General features: G+C 39.5%; 1 protein-coding gene across 5 annotated transcripts in view; it reads right to left on the reverse strand.

Annotated features, from left to right (window-relative positions):
* Nucleotides 1-957: 957 nt before the first annotated feature.
* SEC24C (SEC24 homolog C, COPII coat complex component) overlaps nucleotides 958-26,998 on the reverse strand; it is a 38,629-nt gene continuing 12,588 nt past the window's right edge. For 3 of the 5 annotated variants that reach the window (XM_064464981.1, XM_064464983.1, XM_064464980.1), the window contains 22 exons: nucleotides 25,749-25,890; nucleotides 24,609-24,787; nucleotides 23,069-23,518; nucleotides 21,689-21,819; nucleotides 20,349-20,417; nucleotides 18,480-18,591; nucleotides 17,490-17,617; nucleotides 14,607-14,745; nucleotides 12,570-12,685; nucleotides 11,159-11,283; nucleotides 10,705-10,896; nucleotides 9,557-9,650; nucleotides 8,483-8,599; nucleotides 7,840-8,010; nucleotides 7,360-7,456; nucleotides 6,943-7,088; nucleotides 6,326-6,464; nucleotides 5,421-5,539; nucleotides 4,864-5,043; nucleotides 4,014-4,205; nucleotides 3,496-3,585; nucleotides 958-3,051 (listed from right to left, as the gene is read on the reverse strand). In XM_064464981.1, coding sequence (XP_064321051.1) covers nucleotides 2,911-3,051; nucleotides 3,496-3,585; nucleotides 4,014-4,205; nucleotides 4,864-5,043; nucleotides 5,421-5,539; nucleotides 6,326-6,464; nucleotides 6,943-7,088; nucleotides 7,360-7,456; nucleotides 7,840-8,010; nucleotides 8,483-8,599; nucleotides 9,557-9,650; nucleotides 10,705-10,896; nucleotides 11,159-11,283; nucleotides 12,570-12,685; nucleotides 14,607-14,745; nucleotides 17,490-17,617; nucleotides 18,480-18,591; nucleotides 20,349-20,417; nucleotides 21,689-21,819; nucleotides 23,069-23,518; nucleotides 24,609-24,787; nucleotides 25,749-25,890 — 3,269 coding nt within the window. In that variant the 3' untranslated portion in view covers nucleotides 958-2,910. The remainder of the gene's footprint in view (nucleotides 3,052-3,495; nucleotides 3,586-4,013; nucleotides 4,206-4,863; nucleotides 5,044-5,420; nucleotides 5,540-6,325; nucleotides 6,465-6,942; nucleotides 7,089-7,359; nucleotides 7,457-7,839; nucleotides 8,011-8,482; nucleotides 8,600-9,556; nucleotides 9,651-10,704; nucleotides 10,897-11,158; nucleotides 11,284-12,569; nucleotides 12,686-14,606; nucleotides 14,746-17,489; nucleotides 17,618-18,479; nucleotides 18,592-20,348; nucleotides 20,418-21,688; nucleotides 21,820-23,068; nucleotides 23,519-24,608; nucleotides 24,788-25,748; nucleotides 25,891-26,998) is intronic. The other 2 variants (XM_064464982.1, XM_064464984.1) reach the window with 1 other exon arrangement.

Genomic DNA, 26,998 nt, shown 5'->3' on the forward strand with positions numbered 1-26,998 from the left:
CCCTTGGTATCCTCGGCGCAGACCGCGAGGGGCCGTAGGGGCAGCGTAGCCTAACACAGATCCGCTGAGCGGACGGCAGCGCTTCGCTAGTCGTGCAGCCTCGCTTCAAGCTGATGTAAATCCTCTGCCTCTAGCGCACCTCCAGCCGGCTGCGAAGACACCTGCGTCAGCAGTACGGAAGCTGACAGGGAAAAACCTGAGCTATTTGACTGAGGCAAATACACCTGCAGAGAGCTGCTTCCCGCACCAGGCAGGATAGATTGAAAACCTGGACGCCGTCCTGTGCACCCTGCGCTGGATGTGCCAGCTCCAGAGGGCCCTTCCAACCCCCACCATTCTGTGTGTTGTGCTTTCATACAGGTTGTTATCGGCACATTGTACAATATCAATGTTCCAGGCTACAGTCAAGTTACAGTCAGTTCACTCGGAAATTTATTTTTGCAATTAGCACCCTCCCCTCCAAAAAACACCCAAACCCCACCCTGCCATCTGAACTCTGAAAGAGGAGGTCTCTTTCTCTGAAAAATTAAGACTGCAGAAGTCTTTAACATTGTCACAAGGTAAGGGCAATACTTTCCTAAGTAGACCAGAAAAAAAAAAACAAACCCAAACCATTACACCTTACCAAAGCTGTTAGAGAAAACTGAAATCTTGCAAAATAAGAGAAGGGGCAGGAAGTTCAAAAACATTAAGCAAAGTAACACTGAAATTAAACAGCACCTTTTGTCTGTTGACTCCTGTTGAATTTCTTACCACCATTCGTGCTGAGTAAGGGCATGTAAAAAAAAAAAAAAACAAAACAGAAAAACAATGAGACAAAAACTGAACTTGGGTTAACAGAAGGTTGGATTGTGAAGGAGCAATCAGCTAGGCTTCAACCTTTCCCATTTCCTCCCTCCCGCAACATACAGGGTTTGGAAAAATAAGCAGTGTTTATTTACTAACAATGACATAAAATACATCTTAATATATTTTTATTTCTTTACAAATTAAAAGATGCATTGGAAAAACAAGTGAAGAAAATGGAAGGTTCATTTATGATTTCATTTCCATCCCCACCCCACCCAGTATTAATACTAGAAATCAGTATATGTGGAAGTCTGTAGTTGCTGCGCTTTATATTCCTTGAAGTTGTTGTTCTCCTCTGGTTAAAAATCCCTTACATTTTTTTGGTTGGAGGCAATACAGGGAGTAAAAAGTCAGCCACATTCATACAAAAATGCTGAAGATTCTGTCAACTACATCTTGAAAGAGTTTCTCCATTACAATTTTCATATTCCCCTTTCTCTGTAGTGATGGGAGGGAAGACAAACTAGCAGCACTAGAAGAAGAATGGATTTATATACATGCTACAGGGTATGGAACTAAAACCACAGCCAGATATTTTTCTGATCTTAACAAGGACTTTCCTCTGAAATATCAAGCCCACATAATATGTTCTCTCATCCACCCACATTCTTCCTTCTACTTTTAGTGCTATTGGTAGCTTAAGCTCCTGTGTATTTTAAGAACACTCATTAAGCGTTCAAGCCAAAATATATAAGCCCCCTTTCAAAAGTGAATAAACAAAGCCCTTAGAATTCTGTATTTGATTTACACTCGCTCCCTCTTCACAGGAGTCTTCTCATCCACCCTTGCAGAACGGAGCAGCAGAGTGGCCAAAGTGGATGGATTAATCTGTCTGAGGTATTTTAGTTTAACAGGCTTACAAAAAGGTTTTGTGCAAGCTGATCAGTAGGTAGAATGGAAGAGGGTATAGACATCCAGTAATGAAACTCTTCACTACGGCCCAGATGCTTATGATAACTGAAATCACGTACTTGCAATACCTACTACAGTACAGTCTAAATCTTAGTTTTTGTATCCCCTTCCTTGTATTCCAGGGTATGAAGCAGTCTCAAATTTGCACCAAATTCCTGCTTGTTTGCTATAATTCACAATAATATGTTTGAAAATGGCCACTTTCTTATCATCCAGTTCTTACACAGCCCCACCTCACCTTGTTAAAAGTATTTGCTGCTTAAGGTTAAGAGGCTTTTGTTCCCACCACCATCTGGATAGACAGGTAAGCTCTGTAGGAGAGGCCACGGAACATGGATTGAGTAGGACATTAGAGAGCCATGCAATAAGGAGTCACCACATGTGCAACACGAAGCACCATCTTTACCCCTAATGCTGTTCAGAAGCTATTGATTGTTGCTCACTGAACTATTACTTACTCCATTACAGATCTGCACAGCAGTGTATAACACAGGGAAGACTGGGAAAAGAAATTTGCTCTGCTGCCTCCTGGCTTACCACTCCTTTCCTTTTCCATGGATTTCCGATTCAGACGGCCACATGACACCTCTGTGCTCTCCAATGTCATGTTTCTCTCTTAAGAGAGGGGGACACAAAATGTTTGGCTGCCCCAGCTCCCATCACCTGACCTGCCTCTTGTCCTCCCAACCTGCGTATCCTCTTCACACTTGGAGCATGCACACACCCCCATACAAACACACAGCAACTACCAGAAGTTTTGGAGAGTTACCGCTTTTTCACCCAATGTGGAATCATGTACAGTGAACTGAAAGAAAAACTACATTCGTTATGACAGGATTAGCGAGCATGGGATGGCGGGTGAACTCCTGCCAAGCACAGGAAACAATTAGATACAAGTAAAAGACCTGGTATCAAAGGCCTTTTTTTTTTTTTTTTTTTTTTTTTTTTTAAAGCCCTCACCAGGAAAATTTTTCATGTCTCATACAGGACTGGGAGAGTTTGAAAGGATTTCTGCTTATGCAATGTGTATTAAAAATTATGGAATTGTACAGATTTCTATGTTGTCCTTTTTGAGGGCGCTGGGCCTTCTGATCAGGTCATAAGTAGAGACTGAAATGTCACTGCCGAGTTCCAGCACCACTCCATCCTCTAGCTCAGTAGTTGCCGAATCTCCTTGTGCATGTGACACAGGAAGTCCACATATGAAGCCCCCCCACTCAGGCTCTTGTCCTCCACTAGGAAGTGTTTGAACAGCATTTCCAGCTTATCTTCTTGCTTCACAATTATTAACTACAAAAACCAAAACAAGAACAAAACCAACAGTGAGTAGTTAGCAGAATTAATGGTCTTGGAAAAAAGAGCAAAAAACTAAATAGCTCCAAAGTCCAAAGATAGATAACCAGAATGACAGCATATATGGCTTATGTGCTTTGACTTCCATACTTAGGCTGGGTTAAGTCTCAATCCTTTCTAAACAGAAGGAAAATAACATATACATGGTTTGTGCAGTAGTATATTAAAATAGGTCTGAAGAAAATTAGTTTTAGAACTATATTAAGCACAGAACTCCAAAACTAGGAACACAAATTTTTTCTAGATCCTTGAAAACTTTGTTTGAATCACATTCATGAGATCAGGAAGAATAATTTCAGCATTGCAGCATCACCAGGCATCACCTGCACTGCTAAAAGGGAAGGGGATTTTAAAGCTACAAATGGGGGACAACATTTTTACCTTCATGTGGCGGGATCTCTGCACTTGAAGCATGTCAACAATAGATCGTACTTTCTTTGAAAAGGGGTTTTCCAAGACAGGCAGGGTACTCTGGAATGAAAGATATCCAAACCCCATTAGTCACGTGATGCAGAGTGACATTAAACAAAACTCAGCAGTTTTGTCATATTACATAAGGGTATAGATATGTCTACCCCTGCTAACATACAACCTCTTTGACCTCAATTAGTTAAAAGAGAATATAACATGATATCAGAATTCACGGTCAATTATTCATTCCATTAACATATTGACTGTTCTCCTCAGAGCCAGTGGAGGTGTGACTTGTCAAATAAAGCTAGGCAAAAGCATGCCCAACATGCCCAGACTAGGGACGTTCCCACTGGAGTTTCACAGCTCTGTGCTGCTCTTCTTCCTAGTATGAAAAATTGAACACTATTTTCTCAACTTTTTCCTCATTGTTTTAAGTTTTGGGCAACTATCACAGACACTAGCTCCCACACTGCCATCCAGCTCACCAAGGTGTTGCTAATTTGACTGAATGATGACACTCCAAAGAGGTTCTGGATCAGGCCTTGCTGCACATTGACTCCCACCCAAACAAAGATGTTCAGCCCATTCTCCAGCAGGTACATGTCACCCTTGGAGAGACGTTCCTCTGAGTTCCGGATTGCTGCTGGCAAGGAGTCACTGTCAACATCTGCTTTGTTCTGTTTTAGAGTGAAATAAAAAATAAAATAAAATCAAGGTTATAAAACAAGAACATTTTATGAAGTCCTGAAAATTACTGCCACTAAGACCCCAATGGTTTTCTCATTTCTAGGACTCAGGAGAGTGCAATAGCTGTGACTGAAGTATCATCTTCCTTAGCTTAGTTTTCTTACTGAATGTGACACAGAAGCAGATCACAGACTCTTGGTCAGCAAGAGAGAATGTAAGGCTACTGTGAAATTACTCTGTAGTTCCAACACTGCCTCCTAGAGTAGGAATGGGATTAGTAGTTAGTGTTATTCCAGCAACTACGGTACTGCAAAGTCAGAATAGTACATGGAGTTACCCTGCAATGATGAAAATTACTACATAAAGTTAGAAGAAGCTTTAGGACTTTTACAAGACTATGAAAGGGTCAGAAGTGTCTTCTTCACCACTAGACATATGCTTACTGCTCAGGAAAAAAATCCCCCAGCAAATTCACACGATGCAGTAAGGCACCTATTACTGAGTGGAATTAAGTGAAGTATCCCAACAGATGGCAGATCCCCAATCCTTCTCAAATTGCTTTCCCTTGCTGAAATATAAATGCCAGTCCTTGTGATGAATCAAGACAATAGCAACTCTCAAGTGGTAAGAATATCCAGAATTACTCACCAGGGGCAAAAGCCTGGGATAGAAGAAAACATTTGTTTCTGCCACATCCATGGATGTGACTAACTGACGGATGTAGGCACGGTCATCTGTTGTGACCTCTGGACCAGGCTGAAGGACGTCACTCTTCAACACACAATTCAAGTACACAGGAAGCAACTTCATGCATTCAGGAAGGATGAGCTACAAGTCACAAGCAGACAGAAGTTGGTCAGCTGTCTTGCTGAACAAGCTTATGTTTGACAAAACAAGGCTTGCATGAACCAACAAGGCGTGGTACAGCTACAAGGAGTGAAAGCTGATAGTCCAATTATATCACGGACTTGCAAAAGCAACAAAAATTCTCCCTTGAGCAGGCATTGTTTCCTGGGCTCCAGACAGATGTCCAAGAAGCCATTCTCAACTATGGTTTTACTTGCAGTCTCTCTACTTTCCTGAGTCTTCTCTTTGCAAGTTTCTGCTGAGCAAAGCAATTGACTTTGAGTAGGTTAAGTAGGTAGAAGCTCTCATCACCTTTTAATACACGAGCCTGCAATTCAGGTGAAAGCACCAGAGTTTACCTGACCAGCAGAAGAGGGACTAGCACAATTCTTTCGATAGCAAGCTAGGATCTGGGCACACTGGTTGATCAGTGCATCTCGTACAGTCTTTACTGGACTACCCAGAACTCCACGATATGCTGCACAGAAAGAAAGAAAGAAATGGGTGGCTATCAAGTGATTGCTCATGAACAGTAAAAAACCCAACACTACTTTCACAAAGCAAATCTAAACAACTATTATTTATTAAAGCCTGTTTTCCTCTCCCCTTCAAACTTGTGGGAAAGAGATGATACATTCCTACTGAAGATCTGAAGCAGCTCATTTACTGTTTTAGTACATATTCCTCAACTCTCTCTCTCACATATACACTTGGTCATACTTGAGAGCATGGGGTACTATAAAAGCTCATTTTATAACCTGGCCATCTTTCTTTACTGGACTGAAAATGAACCATTTCTTACATTTTAATGGCGACAAACATACACAGCTCAATCTCTGCTGGGTTTGTAGGCTTTTACTGCAGACTGGAAAGGGTAAGTAGGGTACAAGACATAAAAGTATGATATTTAACCCAGATCTATGAGCAACGGCCACCCATTTCCTAGCCCCGGAGCAAAATTCTGGTACAGTTAAAGAATTAACTAAAACAGTCCACAAATGAATACAGGAACAAATTCAGAGAGCCATCAATACAAACCGCTATTAAAAAAATTTTAGACAACAATTTGCATGAAGGGTAAGCCTACACCCTCTATCTGTACCTCTCGTCCTAAGCAGCAATACTATCATCACAGCTTTATGCTTTTTCTCATAAATGACTGAAGTATCAGGATTGCCACCTGGCATTTGATGTCAAGAGAATAGTCTGGGTGACAACAGGCATTTTAACAGCAGTTAAAAGTTGTTACCATCTTTACCCTTACCATATTTAGCCAAGTAATTGATGAGCGTGTCTGTCTCACAGTTTCGATAGAGATCAGCAAGCTGCGTGCAACAGTTTAAGGAGAGGTTGTGAATGCGGAGTCGTCTCTGTCCTGCGCAACTTGTATACAACAGGGCACACTGTAGGAGACAAAAATGCCATGATACAGAAAAGTGAGGTCCTGCTACATTAAGAAAGGCAGGGTGTCAATATACTTCATTAAAAACTGGGACTCAGATGCCTAAACAAGTAAGACAATAATGTAAGACTTGCACAGCAACCTAAAAGCATACGCTAAGAATCAGGGTCAATGAAGGATAACAAGCAGCAATGCTGGCAGTTTGCACTAAGGAAACTGGTCTTGGAAAACATGCTGTAGTTTGAAGCAGTGTATATCACCCTGAGAACAAATATGCTGAAAGGTTAAGGATATAGTAAGGGGCAGAAAGAAAGAACGAACAGTTCCTTGAAGGAGTGTCTAATAATTCAGTTCAGAGCAACCTCATCCTCTTCTACAACTGGCATTTTCCACAGTTAGAATTTGGTTCCCCCTTGACACATGTTTGTTGACAATCCTAAGTTGTCAACTCACTTCTCCTAGAAAGCCTACCCCCTCACCTGAAGGAGCGCACCACTGTCTTCATTCAGTTTGTCATCGTGCTTGAATTCCACCGTGATTGTTTTATCACAGTCCAAACCTGCCATCTCTACATCAGTTGTATTGCTCATATAGAAAGCTCCAAAAAAGTCAGTTGCTCGAATACCTGAAAAAGGGAAAAAACCAACACGGACCACAATTTTCAACAGAATAACAAGACAGGCAGCCTTTGGAGCCCTGTCACAGGTGACACTAAGTTATCTTGGCAGATTTCAGCAGGGATCTTTGTTCAGTCTCAACAAAAGTCTTAGAATTTCAAAGCTTTAGCAAAGCTTTTTGTGTATCAGGATGTTTTAAGTTATGGAAAAATCTGTTAATTCCCATACAACATGCTTGAAGCAGTCTATTTATTACGACTCACTCATGCTAACACCTACCTGTGCTTGTGCGGACTCTCATTACAGCATCAAAACCCACTTCCTTCTGGACATCTCTTCTCAAGTCATTCAGGAACCTATCCTGGTCTGTCTCCAGCTAGAAACACAAGCCATAATTCAAGTCTCATACTCCCATAAATCACAGCTGCTCCATACACCATAAAGTAATTTAAAACCTGATACTATCTCCTCCAGTCTTACTCTAAAAATCAGCCCTCATACAGGGCTCAGTGCCCTGCTAATAAAATATTGTCCTAAAAGCATGGCTTTTCTTGTTGTTCTTTTTGTTATTAATAGAGACATTTTGTGTAAAGACATAAAGCTAACAAAATAATTTTGGTGAAAATCTTGAAGTTTAAGTAGCAATTTATATCCAAAGCAGTACTTGTTCACTACAGTTCACACTATGAAAAAGAATGTTTAACTAAACAATAATTCTTATTTAGATCAAATACCAGTCTGAGTCAATATCGCTTTTACCTGGAAATACGCATATTTATAAATGGACCCTCCTGTCTGGTAAGTTACTACACCCAGTGTCGCCACATCCAAATACTGGTTTGGAAATAGGAACAGATCCACACAGCAGCCCTGGGCCACGCAGTCCTTCGCCAAGTTGTTGTAAAAGCTTGTTTGTGGTTGAAACAAAGTCTAAGAAAGGAAGTCATAGAAGAAATCAGAAGTTTGTGGTAAGAAAAGGAAAAGCGAGATCCAGTTTGTAATCCCAGTCAATACACTTTTATACTTCAAGACTTTCTTCAGGGAAGTCACTATCATATAAATTCTTCCTGACCCTGCCTTTGAAGAACTGGTGAATATTATGAAAATTACTACACATCTAGCTTTAATTTTAAGTTCAGCACTTTTACTTTAACCCAGCTATGGTATTTTATCTTGTACAAGAACGTAGATCTCTCTCTTCTTGTTCTCATACCAGACCCGTCCTTATGCTGTCAAGTCTACACAGCTCTACTTGAGAACAGAAGATAAAAGTGCAACGTTAGAAGACATTAGCTGGGATGGTTACATTACGTGCTACCCTTGTAGTTGCTTCAGAGTTATTTTATCTCATAAAGAGTATGCTCTAGACCTGTAACATAAGCATCGTGCAAGTCATTATTACCTTTTCCTTATCTGTGTTGATCAGTTTCTTATCATCCCTGTTCTTTAACTTTCCTGGGGCCTCTGCAATGGGCAGAGAGGTGTGGAAGATGAAGAGCTTGCCAGCACACTCAGCTGCCTGCAGGAAAGGGAGTGCAAAAGCACAGGTTAGAAACGTTTATAAAAATTGTAAGGAAAACTGTGATTCAAGAACAAGCATTCAAGCATCCTCATTAATTCACTTATTTATTTCAGGAAGGCACTCTATCAGACACACAGGCTCATTGATGACTTACTTCAGTGGTATTCCACACAGGGAGCACAGCTTACCAGTCAGCTACAAGAGAGCAACTTTCAGTTCTACTGGACCTGTGCTAATTCCATGGCAGGGAGAAAAGGACTAGCTTGAAGGAGACACAGAACAGTAAGCAGAACTCAGCTACAAAAGGTTTTGCACAAACGTGTTAGATTGCTTTCTTCTCTGTTTTGCAGCTACTGAGTTTGTGGAAAAGTAAAAGAGCCACAGAAATGGCAAAAGATTTTGTAATCTAAGGTTCAACATATCATTAATTTTAGATCTGTAACCTATGTCAACACTAGCCAATGTTTAGTACGTTACTTTCTCTGACATATGCAGTATGTAAATCAATCAGCAATTTATATTATTTCTTGACTGAACAAATGTCATGAAAACCAAGTTTGAGAGACACTTCTAAGGGCTTACATAACAGATAATTAGAGCTATATGAATAGTTTTGGATGGAATCCTACAGGCAAACAATTTGATCAGTACAGAGAAGTCAGAGTTAGATCGTGCATGTAATTATCTGGATGAAGTACTGGAACGGAAGAACCTTAGGAAAGGTTTACTTGATTAGCACATTGTTGCAGGCAACTTCAACAGACTGTATTCTCTCCTTTTATTTAGGATTATACCAGAAGTTTAAGCACAGGATTAGAAAGATGCTATGTTACAGAACACTAGAAGGAGACTTACAAAAAGCTTTAGAATTGTTGTCTTAGCATGTGTTAGCAGAATACAAACTTCAGAGTACTCAGACTGAAAACAATCTGCCATGACAATGTGTTCACTAACCTTCAGCGCCTCCAGCCCTGCTTGAATCACAGGTGCAAAAACAATTTCTGTTTCTCTTGTGTCTGCAAACATTTCTGGAATCTGATCCAGCAAACTAGCAAAGAACAAGAAAAAGGAGGAATTCAAGATTCCATTTAATTGGAAAAGCCACACAGTTGCAGTTGATACCTATGAGACTGAGGTGGTTTAAAACAGAAGTCCCTAATGTGTCTGTAAATTTGCATAGTTTTTACAAATGTTGGCATCTCCTCATTTATCTGTGAAGAAAATGATGCTTTGTCATTCTTCATTGCTTGTCTCATCCATATCCTCAGTGCTTGCTGTACAGCCTCAACTGATGCCTATTCCAACAGCTCTTCCGTATTCCTGCTCATTTAATATATTCCAGTATATATTGGTAAGGAAACTCTTAGGAAAGACTACTGACTCTTGGCCTCTGTTTGCCAAGCATCCTGTGTACTATTTAAAGATGAATAGGTTTAATCCACAGTTTTGTATTTATGCTTGTTAATGCATTAAAGAACAAGCCAGAAATTTTCTTTGAAAACATGCAGTGCCAGGTCTAGTTCCCAAAACGTAGTTAAACCATAATGTAATTAAAACATAGTTTAATCACAGTTCAAGTATCATGTTAAATAGTTTGCCAAAACTTTGCTAATTTCTTTCTTTTCTTCTAAATTTTATCTTCTCTATCCCACTTATTCAACTTTCTCCACAGAACCAAAATTAAGACACCACTGTTGTCTCAGTTTACAGTTATTTAGGCAGTTGACTTAAAAGACAGTGATTTAGTACTCTTACAGCTTTCACTCTGCATCATTCTAGTTGTGTTTTGTGTTTTTTTGTGGGTGTGGTTTTTTGTTGTTTTTTGTTTTTTTTTTTTTTTTTTTTTTGTTGCTCCCCCCACAGAAATACCCTACTGCGCTAAATCCCTTCATATATACCCTCTCCCAAGCTGGGCTACGAGCCAGATACACCCTTCCCCCATTAATTTTCCCATCCTACTTTGCCAGCTTAATCTCAAAGAGTATAGGAAGTTAAAATAAATGGAGTGACTTCTAGGTGAATAACATGACAAATAAGCACGCAACAGCTGAATCTACCAATCACGAAGTTTACGACACACATTATAAATCAATTTCTATTACCTGGCAATAACCGTCCTGGACTCGTTCACATTCACCAGAAAACCATCAAGGAGTGGCACAAACATATCTGCTACATCTGAGACAACCATCATTTGTGGCTGTGCCAGGGAGCTCTTCACGTTATAGAAGTGTAACACTTTGTTGTAAGTGACAAAGCCTACTCGAATGGCTGATTCTTCCATATTGCCTTCCCTGTAAGAGACATACTTGCCTTCACATCTAAGTAGACAGTGAAATCATTACATGGAAATCAACACAATAAGGGATATGGGATAAATGAAAGGAAGGAAAATTTATTTTAGCCCAGAAAGGTAGCCATTAAGATGTTCTGCTTGGCCTTTTTCTGAAGAAAAGCTTGATAGGATTATCAAATAATGTTTTAATTTCTAGCTTTTTTTGAAAAGGAAAAAAAATTAGCTTCCCCCTTTTTGACTGGCTACAGTAGTATACCTACCTGGGCAGGTAATCCAGGAGTGACTTTAATTCTTCACATATTAGTCTCACTAAGCCACTCTTCACAGCATTGTAAGACACATCAATCATGAAAATGAAAGCAGGTGGACTGGGAAACTTGTTATTCTGTGGAAGAGAGGGAAGAAGTCACATTATGGCCATGTAATGCAGCCCACATAACAGCTCTGGAACATGGACAAATGAATGCTGGTCAAAACTCTAATAGCTTTAATGTACTTTCCTACTCATGAGCAGTAATTGTTTTTTCAGATCATTCTCCCATCCCTGCCCAACTAATGGACATGTCAGCACACTGCGCATGAAATGGCTTGGTATTACAGGCCCTAGACTGATGATGCCATCACTCAGTGAAGAACAGGCTAGTCACAACTAAATCATCCATTTACATGACAAGGCAAGACAGACAAGTAGACAGGGAAGCTTCCTGCCACTTCTCAGATTCTTTGGATTCTTTCTGGTCAGATTGATTTCATCAATCTGCAGTATTTCAGGTTTGATTTCATCAATATAAATCAAAAGATTTTCCTCTCCGAGAAATGCAGCCTTTTCCTTCTACTTAAATATCAGGTTTGCTTTGGGAAAGAAAAGCTTGTTTCAGTCAAGAGTTTTCTGAAATCTATATGTCAAACTGGAATGAGCACACAGAAGCAAAACAGAAGAACTTTCAAGAAAACTAAGGAAGATCAGATCTCCTTTGATTTAAAAATGCTTCTTTTGCTGTTAGAAGCAAGATAATTGGTTCTTCCCTTAACTCAAAGTAAAGTTGAGGCATCAAGCGGTAACCAGTATAAAGTTGCAACATTAAGGCATTTATTTTCTCAGCATTTATTTCAGCAGAGATAAGTTGCTTTAATATACACCTTGCACTTACTTTTCCTATTCCTTAGGGGTCAATTATTATTTAAATCTTTAAAAGTGAACCAGCTCTGACAATATATATTTCCACATTATTCTTTGTTTTTAACAACTATTTGAAATTTAAGTTCAATAGGTAAAGTCTGTCTTAGGCAACAGGCTGCAATTGTATAGTTACTACTGTACTTGCCATGAATCTCTCCTACATTCTCCTTCTGCCCCAAGGACTACTGCAAAAGAGTCCCTCCTGCAGAGCTGCGGAGGTAACAGCAGCTATAGCTGATTATATAGCTCCAGATGAGAATGACAGGAGCAGCTATAACAAAATTATATCATATGTGATCAACACTTTCTTTGCTTTGGGAAGTAAGCAGGCAAGCACATCACCTTACGCAATGAAGTGGGTTGGATTAATGCTGTTAATTATCTCTGCCAGCTAGAAAGCAGCCCCAGATAATTCATGTCATTCTTACTTTTAGGAAAATAGGCTATTTAAAAGCAAAACAAAATACAGTAATAAACACATACTACTGTACCTTGCAATAGTCAACTGTTGCTAGAAACTCGTAAGACCCCAGTGATAACTCAGGTCGATCATAAAAGTCTACTCGCTTTCCAGTATGATCCAAATGCTGGAAGTACTGAGGCGGCACTGGGGAAGGAAAAAACATTAAGTTCAGTGACACGCCCATGATAAAGACTGTGACCAGAGAGCTAACATGACAACAGCTGTTTAAAATAAAACTCCAGGAAAGCTAGCTAGCACTCTGTGCTAGCATGCAAGTATTACTGAAAATATTCATGCAATTTAAGAGCATTATTATAGCCAAGACAGAGAGAAAAACTGCTTCCAGTTTGTCTTATGCACCAGGTGGCACACTGTATAGTCACTATTGTACTTTTCCTGAATCTCCTTTACATTTCATATCAGAAATGTCACTACAACACACTCTTAAGATTCTTCTGAAGGATTTAGTCCAAAGGAGAAATATAACAATCTTGTATAAGTACTAACAAATGACTTAGAGTTTGAGGCAAACTATGGGCTAAACATTACTGACTCAATTCAGGCTTACCAGAAGACTGAGCTCCTTATTTTGCTATATGAGTTAGCTTTTTCCTTCCCTTCCCATGCTGCCTTCTAGGCATTCCCGGGTGCAGAGATTGCCATAATCCTTTTGTCAGTATAGACAGGGTACTTCTTACAGTGGATTGTAAAGCATTAAGAAAGAGGAACCAGAAGTGTAACTGGGCACGGGGCATGTAGTATTTTTTTCTGCTGGTACCAGGCATCGGAAGATAAAATAGGAGTTAAGCTTTCACCTAACAAGAGTCAGCTGCAGAAACAAAGAAAGCATTTCCCTTGTGCCCCAACAGCTACCACGACAGAGTCCCCCCTGCAGAACTGCTAGGGTGACAAAATGTGTTCTAGCTATAGCTGCCTATACACTTATGGGAGAATAACATGAGGTTATCTGTAACGACAGTATTCACCGCCTTTAAATTATTCTAAACATTTGAAGTTTCAACAGTTCAAAAAAACCCCAAAGTGGCACCATTTCGACTATACATATAAGCACCTATCACTCTTCTCTCCAAGTAGACATCCAGTACAAGCGAATTACCTGATTGTTTTTGCAAAGAAAACAAATTGTGCTCAAGTATTAGGCACAACTACATTTTATTTTCACAGCATTGCTTTCATCAGCAGTCTCTGAGCATGTCTCTCTTTTCTGCCCCTGCTAATTTGTTACAGGTACTGCCATTCATAGAGCTGCTAAATAAGCAGGGACAGGGAATGCATGCAGGCTGAACATCACCAGACAAAAAAGGTTTTTTTTAAAGTTGGCCATTTCTAATCCCCGTCAGCTTCCCATTTTGGTTTGTATGAACAGATGTACACCATAACTGAGGTGATAAAAACAAACAGTCCATCAAAAGCCATCAGTGCTCCCAAACGAAACACTCGAAACACCACCATAAGGTTTGCTGTACCTCACACTCCACTGTGCCTTCAAAACAAATCTACGGATGTCATGCTATGAGCTGCACATAGTGACTTCTGCTTAAAAGGAAGCATGTTTCATATTAATTTAGAACAGCAACTAAGATTAAGTGGCGTATATTGAACACTCCTATTCAGCTGTAGCAGATTTAGCTGCAATCTCATCTCTAAGCAGTGTTTAAACAGGCTCTGTGAGCAAAAAAAAAAGAATCCTAACTCATGCTGGTGCCTAGATGTACATCTCAGTCTGTCATAGAAAAATAAGTTTGCAATTCCCTAAGGAAATACCATAAAGAATTTTTCAATCCGCCATATCTTATTCTACAAGTACCTCATATTAAAAATCTGGTACAATAATACTGCAATGCATAAGCACCTACTTAATTTGAACATAATCTCAGAACTGAGCACTGAACATGTTTTATAGCAATTTTTTACAAGATTAAACGCATTAAAAACACAGTAGACATTATAAAGGATCATAACATGATAAAGATTTATTTGCTTGCATCTTATTCAAAGATCACTCCAACAAAGCCTAGAGACCGATTTCCAGAGAAAACCTTACCCTCAGTGACACAGCTGCAGAAACAACACTGGAACCTCCTTCCACCCTCAATGAATTGCATAAAAGGGCACATGTAAGCCTTGCACCTATTACATCGGACAGGACCGGATTCTCCATGGTCTACCAAGTAAGGAAGGGTCTATGGTAGCAAGGGGAAAAAAAAAAAAAAACAAAAACACACACACACAGAGAAAAGAAAAGTCACATGATGATTAGAAAGACCATGCATATTGCAGAGCTTATCTGCAATAAAATTAACTCTGTACGTTGCATAGGATTTAACATTTTGGCAGCTGTGAGAGAGAATGCAGGGGGTGGGGGGATGCCTGAGCAAGTATTTCCTAAATGCTTTTCAACTCAAACTCAAGCACAGCAGTTCTTTGTGGGCTACAGCCATCAATAGGCTATCCCACTCAGACACACACAAGTACTTCTGCATGGTGGTGCACTACCTTATATAGCGGCCTGCTTGAGAAGTATGAGCTCTAGAGCACGAGTACCACACTGCACAACATAGATGTATCCTAAGTGAACACAAAAGACTGAAGCCTTGCAAAGAAGAGCTGATAACCTAATGGGAGTGAGCATACAATTTACATTTCACCACAGACTGGGTGTTTCAAAAACAACTCTTCACCTCTTATATTTTTCCCTTGTAAAAAGCAACGTTTTTGACAAAATAGAAACTAGTCATTGCATTCCATATATTCAAGAACATAGACCATCCAGACAATCTTAAAAAATTTCAGCTGATAAGACTTATTTTTGAAGTTCACCATGAGATACAGTATATCCATAAGTTCTACTGGTCTTGACCCCATTGTATAGCAAGTCCTCAAAACTGTTACACAGTGATGCCAGTTTTTAACTACTACTGATAATATATCCTTTTTGCAGCCAAACCTGAATAAGATGCTGACTCAACTGCTGCAACTTCTGCAGCTTCTCAACTTCAGAATGAGCAAGAAGCACTTGAAAATGATTAAGACACAACCCATGCACGCTACAAGCTGCATTCATAGTTCAAAGCACCTTTCATAACTAAGAATCCAGCTGAAAAGAAAGTTTAACTACTTCCTTTTAAATTTTCTGACACTAAAAGCGTCCAGTCTTCTCTCGGTCACCCTAAACCTCTGATCATGTTTAAGAGACAACATATTCATTGAGCAGGAGTTGAGAAAATGCTCCAGTCACTTTCCTCCTCTTTATGCCACAGATGTGTCACACTTCTCATTCAACCCCACTAATCAGTTGTTGACAATACAATGGTTTTGTGGCCAGCATTTTCCAGCTCCCAGCTTCCAGCAGCCCAGGCTGACCTCCTCACAGAAAACAAAATTTCAAGTTTTCTGACTGCCCCGCAGCATCGGTATTGTATTTCCACACAATAACCTTTCTTCCTCAGCCTCTCATCCGATAACATGCATGCGAACAAGCTACAAGGGTGCTGTAAACACACAGTGCTATACGTAGCTTGGCACTAACCACTTGCTCCCAGAAGGCACAGAGGTACTTCTTTCTGAAGACTCAAGCTTTGCTTTCTGAACTGTGCATTAACACAGGGCAAAGGTCCTGTACCTGGCAACCAGGTGCTGAATTTTTATATATACTAGATTTATCTGAATGCTGTATCTTCATGAGATATTCATCCTCTCATTACTGATACATTAAGCTTTAGCTCTATTTACAGACTTATTGCTCTGAGCAGCTCAGCCTTCATCTGCTGGAAGGGCCCCTCCACAGGGTGATTGTCCTTGTCATAAAGAACTTCCCAACGCCAGAAGCTGACCAGTCTCCAGGGCAATTTTCTGATCCTAGACATGTTTCTTCTGGATATCACAAGTGTTTGTTCAAAGCATAAACACACCAGGAGATGTAACAACTAGTTATTTGTAAAGCTTCTCTAAAAACGTGCAGCTCTACAAGCCTCCAGGTTTCCCAAGACCAAATTCTCCTGTTGTGCTCTTTTAAACTACAGCCACAATACAGCAATACGGGCATTCACAACTCAGTTTTATCACAAACCAATTTCCAATAGCCAAACCAAAATGCAACAGGAAAAAAACCCACCCTTAAAAGCTCAGAGGACATTCCTTTTCTCAGCAGATGCTAAAGAACTTCTCCAGCTCCTATGTTTCATAGGGCACAGACTACTGCAAACATATGTATTCAAATTTAACAAGCATATTTGTCCTTATGTCACTGCTCCAAGCAGGCTAGCACTGCACAGTATCCAGAGTATTTAGAATATTTTATAAAATTTCTAGCTCTGTAATATTATCAAAGCTTTCATGTTCTCAGCAACTACACAGAATGAGTAAAAGGATAGCTAGCCACACATTGCACTTAGAAGGAAGGAAGTGCTGCAGAAAGCAAGGGCAAAAATACAAATGCAGCTCAGCGGTGCCCACTACTCAATCTTGTGCTGTCACCCCACACAGTGCTATGTGCGTACGTACGCATTAGACAGCTTAACCAGTGCTGCTTGATACATTCCTATCCAATTCCACCACTTGACATCCTAGAAAAGGCTTAACATCATTGATTAGTAACCATATAAATACTTTAGGCCAAGAAAGGAATTGGGATCAGCTGGAAGTGTACACATTTGTGACTATCCTAGTATTTTGGTCATAGTGGTTGACAGTTACTGCAAAAAAGCTGAAATTATCATGGCAATCAAAATATTAAATGTTTCATACACAACATTCTTCTGCCTTACAGATCTCTACCACACACTTGTGGTAGAGTCAGTGTTTACCTAGTCTTCATTACCTAAACATCCCTTCTCAATATATTTGTTAAATGTTGACATCTAATAGCATTCTCTTGATGAATTCAGGGTGCATACAGTGCATACGTAACTCTGCATATGGTTCTCACCTCCTCTGGGGGTAGAGTAGCCAGCGGTTTTATGACAGCAGCTAGGGGAACTTGGGACTGTTTGGCCATATCTGAGGTGCAGGGAATATTATAAGATGTGCATCTTATGTAGCGGGGGCTTGCATTACCTGGGGAACAAAGAAAAAAATCCCCACAGATTTCAATACAAGTTAAGTTTATATTTAAGAACAGAAGTAAAGATACCTCCAGTTGCGCTGTTAAGCTATAGAGAGTAAGAGCTTATCTAAACAATCCATTAATTTCCATCTATGCAAAACCTGAACTCCAAACAAAATGCCTCTTTATTAACTATGTATAATAAAAGCCCTTAACTCAAAACAAATGAACTTGACTCCTCATCAGCTTAAATCTCTAAAAACGCATTCACGTTTCAGTCTTTTTGCAGACTAAAATGTACTATAGGCAGAAAACTCAAATATTTCTACTGTTTGATTTTGTAATTTTGGCTGAAGAGTAAAGCATTTGATTGTAGAATCAGATTCTTAAGTTTTAAGGGAGCGTAAAATCTCAGAAAAAGCATGGGAAATCATAAGATGAAATACCCTTCTCTGTGAAGCTCATGGACCAATTAACATCCCACTCGTGATTTTAAAAAAATACAGCTCCCAGTCCAATTCAAATGATATTGCTAGGAAATTTCAGTTCTTAACTGTCATTGATATAGCTCTACAGAGGAGGCTTCATTTGCCGCTTTCTGATATCCCTGCTAATGCTGGTACCAGGTGCGAAACCAGCCCGGAAAACGCTTTTTATTTGTGAATGGGTTATTAGCTACCAAGCAATTAGAAGAATCTAAACTGAGATAAAATCAACACAGGGCTTGAAACTAAGCTTCTGTTGGTAAAACACACATCCGCAGCCACTGAATTAATTCCTCAAACTTTTCCTTTAAAGACACAGACATTTCTGTCACTGACGCTTTGGGGTTTGTGTTTTGCCTGTTTGCTTAGGAAAATGAAAATATTTTACCTTGATCCTTGACCAAGAAATTTGTAGTAACAAGAGGTGGGACCTGCCCTCTCACTCCAGTGACAAATGGTTCTGACCCACGGTTACTCCTGTCATCTTCAATCACTTGGATCTATGATTGAAAACACCACATTAATATTTGGAGGCTTCATTTCAAAGAACTGTAAAATATAAAATTTATATCTGTAAGGAAGTGAAAAGTGGACCTGAGGCAAACATTACTATCTCTAACAAAAAGAAGTCTAAAGCAAATAAGTTTTGGCAAGCAGTCACCTCTCAGTTTGATTTCGAATAGTACTTAAAGACTAACAATAAATTACTAGTGGTAAATAGTATTTTTCCCCAAGAATTTTGCGTAGTAGCATATTTTGTGTTTTAAGGCCTGATCTGAATTCATAAAAGCCAGAGATCAAGAAAAGAATTTTTGGTAGTATTCCCCTGTATACTGGTAGTAGCCAAATGATAATTTGAAGCATCTGTAAGCCTCAGAGTGAAGTTTTATAGATAACCTGGCTTTTTATTTCTTATGTTCCCACCGTTTTCACAGTATGTGTTTATTTCTAACCACTGGAACTCTGACCTAAAGACAAATGCTTTCAAGTGCAGGTGGAAGCCTTCATTAGTCCATGGTGCTCAAGGGTTTATGAATTGAATTCTGGGGGTGTGGAAAGTGAAGTTTCAGTAGACTTGTCAATGAATCAAGCTTAAACTTCACAAAGCCAGTAAAAATCTTAAATTTCTTAGTTTTTCAAATTCTTCATTAATGTAAACATGCTTAAGATAATGGAAATGCATTAAACAGTTTATTTGACTAAAATATCCACTGACCTTTACATAAGAACAGAAAATTTTAGTTATACACAGTTCTAACTACATTTCCATACCGGTGCCTGAATGACAGGATTAAGCTAGCAGTCATTCTTCTGATCTTATTTTGCCAAACACACCTGTCTTTGCTTAGAATAAATTGCGAAATGCAGAAGTTTGCACAGCAGTACTTCTACCCTCTCACTAAGGATTCCAAATTGCCAGCAGAAGGACTCCCATTGCATCAGATATTGACTACTCTAGGGTAAATCTAGTCCCATTTCAGAAGTCTAGAGACTGACTGACATTGGTGATGTCACCGCTGGTACCTGTTATATGACCAACTCTGGCTAAATGAGGAAGAAGTGATATGAGAGTAATGGAAAGTCAAATGTGGTTTTTTTTCTTCCAATCCAAAAGGTAGCTGCTTTTTTCTTTCTTTAGGTAAAATTCTCTACACATAAACATTAAATTTTCAAATTCAAAATTTAATGGTTATGTATGAGCACAGATAATGAGAGAATGTTTATAGCTCCCCATGCCTCATATTAATCTACTATAAGATTTAGATCAAGAGTTAACATCAAAACAAAACAGTTCATCTGCAATTTCAGAACTTCAAAGCATTAGCCCAGTATCGGTATATCAACAAGAACAGCAATCAAATCCTGCTCAAAATCGGTAGAAAACAAGGCTACAAAGGCTCATGCTATGTGTATGTTAACGCGAAACACACGTAAGGACAATGATACTGATGGCGGACACTGAAAACTCCAGTTGGAATCTGATGAAGGAGATATTCTAAAGACCAAAGTGAAGGGGAGACATTCTTCATGATCTGTTTCTGGAACAGTCTGCTTTCTATTGCCTCACCACACAGAAGAGAAGATTTTAACAATCTCTTGTGGTGTAACCATACTCATTTTGATAAGGCAAGCAGAAGACAGCAGAGAAAGGGTAAAGGATTAATGATAGAGGATTAGTGAGGTGAAGTTCAGGTTTCATGCATGCACAGATGGTCACCAACACACAGACTACAATTGACATATATAGAGCACTTACTGGACTAGGAATTGCATCTGGGTCTATTCTGTGCCTGGGTTTCTGCTGGGGTGGCAGCTCATTAAGTTGCTTTTTTTTTTTAATAAAAAATAAAAAGGAAGAGTGCCACAAAAAAAAAGAAAAAAGAAAAAAGAAGAGAGAATAATAAACCAAAAAGTAACAGTGTTACTTCTCTCTACCCAAACTTGTAGCCCTGGAATTAGATACATTTGGACATTGGTTCATGCAACAGGAAACACCGCCTTCTGTGGCATACACCAATCCTAAAACCAGTCCTGCCAGAATATTGGGCTTGGGCTCTGAACACATTGCTAACAGAGGCATGGTTCACGTGCTCATTTTGATTAGAAATTGGGGATTTATGCTTTAAGAACATGCTAAAATGAAGGCAACTGACACAAGCCATTTGAGATCTCATTTAGTGGAAGAGATAAGAAGCAGACAAGCATTTAAAGACTTCATATATTCTACAAAAAAAACGAGCTCATAAACTTTACAGGTACCTGGAGTCTAAACAGATAGTCTTTTTTGAATAGCATTAACTTCTGAACAGCATCAGTCCAGATCTAAGATGTAACTCAAGACTAAAATATTTTTATAGTTTTGATGTAAACTGATTGTAAGCACTGCCATGGAAAGGTTTCCTGTTATCAAATGTCCTGTTATTGTCCCAGAAAGTCACAGTCAGCATCAGTGGAAGGAACAGCACAGCAGACCAGTGGCAATGATACTGCCAGGCTTAATATTACTCATTGTTGTTAACTATTACACATCACTGCTCGTCCTTTCTCAGAACCTCCATTCTGAAAGATAATCTCAATTTGAAAAAGTTGTCTATATTCAACTGAAGTAGTGCTGTGACTTAATGACCCAAAAACCACCAACCAGCTTTTTGACAGATCATAGGAAAAGGGAAGAGCACTACAATCACCTCCTATTAGCCATACTTTAAACTTGGATCATATGGTTCATAGATTGTCACCTCAAAACCTGAAATTAGTTCACCTTGAAAAGTCACTTAGCAAGAATCCAGAAATGGAGAAACAAGCTTAATCAAAGCCCTCAAGGATTTTCAAAATGTAACACAGTACAGGAAAAGACCTGAGGAATTAGAGCATTGATTTGCATATGCAGTGCCTTTTCTTTAGTGACCAAGAAAAATACTGCTTCTGGGCTTATTCATAAGACTGAAGCTGGATATATGAGAGAAAAGTAAGCAGGAAAACAGGCTGATGTTCTTTGGAATGAGAAACCCTCTTTCAGCTTTGGTTTTCATCAGTTCTGTTTTCTGTAAAGATACTATTGAAGACTTCACACTGGTAAGAACAAAGTCAGCTTACAGGGCTAGGAATGGAATCTGGATCCAAGCGTTTTGATGGAGGTGGTGGTCCAGGTTGACTTCCATAATTTGGTGTTCCGGGATAGGCTCCTCCATAGTTTGGTTGGGGACCCCTCATCTGCCCAAATGAACCTTACAGGAAAGCGACAGCAAAAATCAAACAATGGCTACTACTAGGTGTTTCCTCATTAGGCACCCCACACTTTTCCCATCATCTTCAAAAAAACAAGAATAAGAGTCACATGCTTTTCAGTTAATTCAGCTTAACCCATGCATCTCTATCCAGGATCCAATAAACTGCTGGATACAGTCCTCTTTAAAACCAGACTTAAGGAAACACAGGTTTTAAGACTAACATAACTACTTTTAGAATAGCATCATTACAATGCGCACGAAGATCATGCACTATGAATATTTAAGTTAAATTACAGAACTGCCTAACAGAAAGCGCACAGAACAGCCAAATCAGCTAGTGGATGACCCATAATTCTGCAAACTAAAGGTATGCCAGGATTTCTCTCAGGCAGTTTTGGCTCATCTGAAATTACAGTAACAGGTTAATGTGTGATTATCTCTTTTGTTTTGTAACTACCTGAAGTTATATCATATTACTTTAGACAATTTCAGTCAGTCATGGTATAACAGCATGATTTACCCCATTATTATTTTTACAGTTCATAGTGATTTGGACAAATATTTTTAAGTAATTTACCTGGCCAATTGTGCAAAGCTGCATGGGGGACAGGATTCTCAGTCCTGACAACTTTATCCTAGCTACGTGTAAATGTTTTTGATTAGAAAAACAGCCAAAGCTGTTTATAATGCAGAAGGCTTAACTGGTATTACTTCTAAGCATACACAAAACATGAAAGGTTCTACAAGGAGAAAAATACACAGTTTTGTGAATTAAAGAAGAAAAAGCAGGAACTCCTTCTCAACATTTAACAACTTCTCTCATACACATTTCCTATGCACACTGGCCATAAATTTAAAAGGGAAAAGATAGTGAGGCTTTTCAGGATTTCAAATCTCTACTTTTGAACAGATGAGTCTGCAAACATGAAACTAAAGTTCGTAATAGAATTTTGATCACAAATTCTTGTAGCATTATGGCACTAATTATTAAACAACTTTTTGGCCAAGCTAGCTAAGATTTCTTTAGTTACACTAATCTGATTAAAACTTATATAGCAAATACTGTATAATGACACATCTTATCATTTATCTTGGATTTGTCCTTCAGACGTGAGCACAGGGAAGCAAGAGGGAAGCTTTGAAGTGCAGCCAGGAGTCCGCAAGTTACAAACCTGAAATCCAGTTCTCAGTTTGTGGCACACAGGTAACACATGTAACTTAAAATTGCTATACTAGGAATACTCACCATTCTGCTGCATTTGGTATCCTGGCTGAGGAGGATGAGTTGGAGGAGGCGGTCCATGGAGGCCGCTCATAGGAGGCCCAGGGTGCAGCCCCGACATAGTTGTTGGAGGTGGTGGTGAGGATACATGATTAGGCTGGGATGTTGGTGGCCCAGCAACTGTCTGCCCAGGCAGTGGTGGGCCTGGCATGGTAGGTGGCCTTGGGGCACCTGTGGTAGGAGGGTAAGAGGAAGGTCCAATCCCTGTAGAAGAGGGAGGTGGGGCAAAACCAGGGACTTGAGTAGATAGGCGCTGAGTTGATACTGGTTGACCAGGAAATGGAGGCTGTGCCAAAGGAAGACCCTGAGACACGCTGGTAGGAGGGGATCCTTGGCTTGCAGTGTAAGGTGTGTAGAGACTAGATCCTGTTGCACTAAAGCTTCCTGAGACTGGGGGAACTGATGTTGGGGGACCTGATGAGAAGAAAAGATGATATAACATAATTTTCTTCTATCCTCAAGACAACCAACATGCAAGTAAACCCTATTTGCTCTAGATCATCTAAATAGGCCTACCACCTTCTCATCTTCAGATGGACTTGCCAGGACTAATAGAGACAAACCTTAAGTGAACATCCTTCTAAATTGATCAGAGAGCTGAAACTCATCTAAGGGATCTGAAACTTGATAGTTCCTTCATTGTCCTCTCTCGCAAAGTCTGAGCTTCTTACTTTACATAATCAGAATACATTTCAGGATTCAGGGCCAGAAAAAAGGTGAAAAGCCAGGAGTATGCAAAACAAGAACCACCACAAGTCTGTCTACCTATTTCTTGAACTGAAATAAGTTTGTATCTTAAACTCTACACTAAGTTGGCACTTGTAGTTCAAGAATGGTCCTTGTCAAATAGTACTTCACCAAAACAATTCAAAAAAATTAAAATCAAAGTGTAGTCAGACCAGATTACACATACCAAAGACAAATCTCTGTTTTCAATTAAAAAAAAAAAGTCCTGTAATCTACAGCAGTGGGACCTGATGGTGGGATCTAATACAATAGAACAAAATACCTAAATTCAATTTATACTGTTGAAGTAAGTTTCTTCTCAACTTCCCGCAAAACCTTTCACAGAATCATTCAGAGTAATTTCAGCCCTTTGTGACTTACTGAGCTCTTTTTCCTTCCTTTTTTTTTTTTTTTTTTTTGACTGGGCTGCTGCACAACAGCAGCAAGGCATGTAGACTCTCCAACAGCTTACTTCAGGAAAGACTCTTTTTGTGTTTTACACCAAGATTCACGTAGATGAAGAGAAATGGTTACTCTCTTTTGTTACTCACATCCTGCAGTACTTCCTGCACTGTCCCCTACAATAATCTCAGTTCTGTTTTCCCCAATGGAAAGGACTAATAAGTCAAGGAAACTACCACTTACTATGGCAGTTGTCAACACCCAGAGAATTCTCGTCACCATATGGCAATGGACCATTGACAAGAGCAAATCTTTTATGAAATTACTAGCATAAATGAAAAGCAATAGCATTATTTCTGTAGCCAGGAATCCTCACCATAGCCCAGTCCAGCTGGGGGAGGAGCAGAGGCTGTAGTACTGCCAACTGTCATCCCTGCCATGTGATTGCTGAGCTGCTGTACACTGGCTGGTGGGGGACCATACTGCTGGAACGTAGATGTCTGGCTGACAGGTGTGGGTGCAGAGCCTGGCAGAAACAGCTGAGAAGCAGGTGGCCTGAACAGGAAGAATAGAAACTTCACTAGATTCTGCATTATACAAGAAGTTACAATTGTCTGTGCCTTTTAAAATTGTTCTACCACATAAATGCTAGGTGGGTTCAATTATTCACGTGAAGCACTGTACTCAGTTTTGGATAAATAATTACATATCCTGCACGGATCTGAATTCCTTTCATCAAAAAAAAATCTATTAGTTCTTAAAATACAGATCCTACATTTATAGCATTTTTTTGTTAATTCCATTTTACTTATCACAACAAATCAGAAATACTGCAACAGAATGTACAGGGTGAGCAACATTAAGACCAGCACAGCTCTATAAGAATGCTCAGTTGCTCTAAGGATTTGGATTCTCCATCCGACGGTGCTGAGCTTAACCAGAAGGAAACAAAACACAACCACCTTCCCCCATTATCAGTCATCAGAATGAAACAGCGAGGACCGTTGCCACTTCCACCACAGAGGTAATGGCAATATCTTTCTGGAGAAGATGCCCAAGAGCTTTAGATGAAGATAACTCAGGGATCCATAACAGACAAAAAAGGACCCAGAACCAATACTAAGTAATGACAGACAGCAACATGCTCCAGAGAGAGATCGGTTCACACTGCCAAGGCTGTGTGGATGCAATTGTTTTAAAACAAGACAGATTATGGGAATCAGAAAATTCCTATGGGAACAGGACTACCACAAAGAAAGTCTTTGTGGGAGAAGTGGTTTTCATCAGTCACTGATATCTGCTCATATCCTTCCAGAAGTTTTTCATATCCAGATAATCTTACTGTCTAACAAATACCCCTACGGTAAAATGTTCCAAAACAATAAGGAAGCAATCAAGAAAGTCAATGTCCACCACAGGAAAAACAATTTCATTTGTTTGCGATCCTAAAAGGTCTAGACCTAGCGTAGGTCTACCAAGGCTGGCCTTTGTTATGATTTGCTCTTCCTGTACATACCTCTGCATTGGGGCTGCTGAGGCTGGAATCCCATTCTGCACATCTCCATGTCCAAACTGACTGTATGCCAGGTGGCCAGAAGGAAGAGATGCTCCAGAAGCTGGAGGGGGAGGTCCAGATGTTGGAGGGGCTCTTGACGAACCTACAGACAAAGGGGGGGGACGGACGGACAGGGACACACTTCACAAATCACTCACAGAAACAAGGGCTTGAACCAACTACCACAAAAAGTCCAGGAAATGAAGTGCAGGAGCACTTTAGCAGTTTTAGTAAGGCCAAATTGATGTATCAATACTCCATGAGCTACAGATAATTTGTATAACTATATTAGAAGTAGCAAAACTGAAAGCACAAATATTTTTTGCCAGTTGCAGTAGTCACCATCTCCACACGGACCGAGTAGAAAATATGTACTGTGTAAGGTCTTCAAAAGATTTTTTTTTTTTAAATTTAATCAGTTTTCCCTGCTTGAGAGGTAAGCAGGTTATGTGAGTAAAATCAGTTTTCAACAGTTACATCTGACTAACTGCTTTTATACCTGACATAATAGGGGCCACCACAGACTGTTCTTCCCAAGGTTGGAGGCTAACAAAAATACTTTCTCATTTTTCAGACTGAGCTGATTCAGTCACAGCCCAAACATATTTGCCTCAGAAACAAGTCTTCACACTTTCCGCAGACTGCACAATGCTGGATACAACACCAGCAGACCAACTGCATTGTCTACTTCCAAAAAAAGAGAATATAAATTTCTATTTTAACAATATTATGTTAAAAATGCTGATAATTAGAACAACCATATGACCATGCCTGCGAACCACAAGGGAACATATTTCACATCTGGAATATTGTTAAATACAGATGACTAGAGTAAACTGCCCCCTGAGACCAGGGCAGCACTTACACCCTGTTGTCCCTCTATAGTGACCAGTGTGACAAGTTTAAAAGGGACTCTGAAACCTTCTTGTGAGGAAATGTTATGAAATAAGAAATGAGAGAAGCCATTTCTCAATTCTGCAGTATAATTTATACACCAAAGCATAAGGTTTCAACTCATACTTTTTATCTTATTTGCTACATGTAATTCTTAGTAAGCTTGTGGATGTGAATTCAAGGAAGGAATTAACTAAACCTTGTATAAATAACCAGTAATTTCTTGGGTTTTTTCCTTTATTACTAAACCTCCTCCTGTTCTTCATTTTGAGACTTAATACTTAATTATTTCCAGAGTCATTTATTATTTTTACATA

Source organism: Phalacrocorax carbo, chromosome 13 (assembly GCF_963921805.1).
Source record: "Phalacrocorax carbo chromosome 13, bPhaCar2.1, whole genome shotgun sequence".
In the NCBI taxonomy this organism is placed as follows: Eukaryota; Metazoa; Chordata; class Aves; order Suliformes; family Phalacrocoracidae; genus Phalacrocorax; species Phalacrocorax carbo.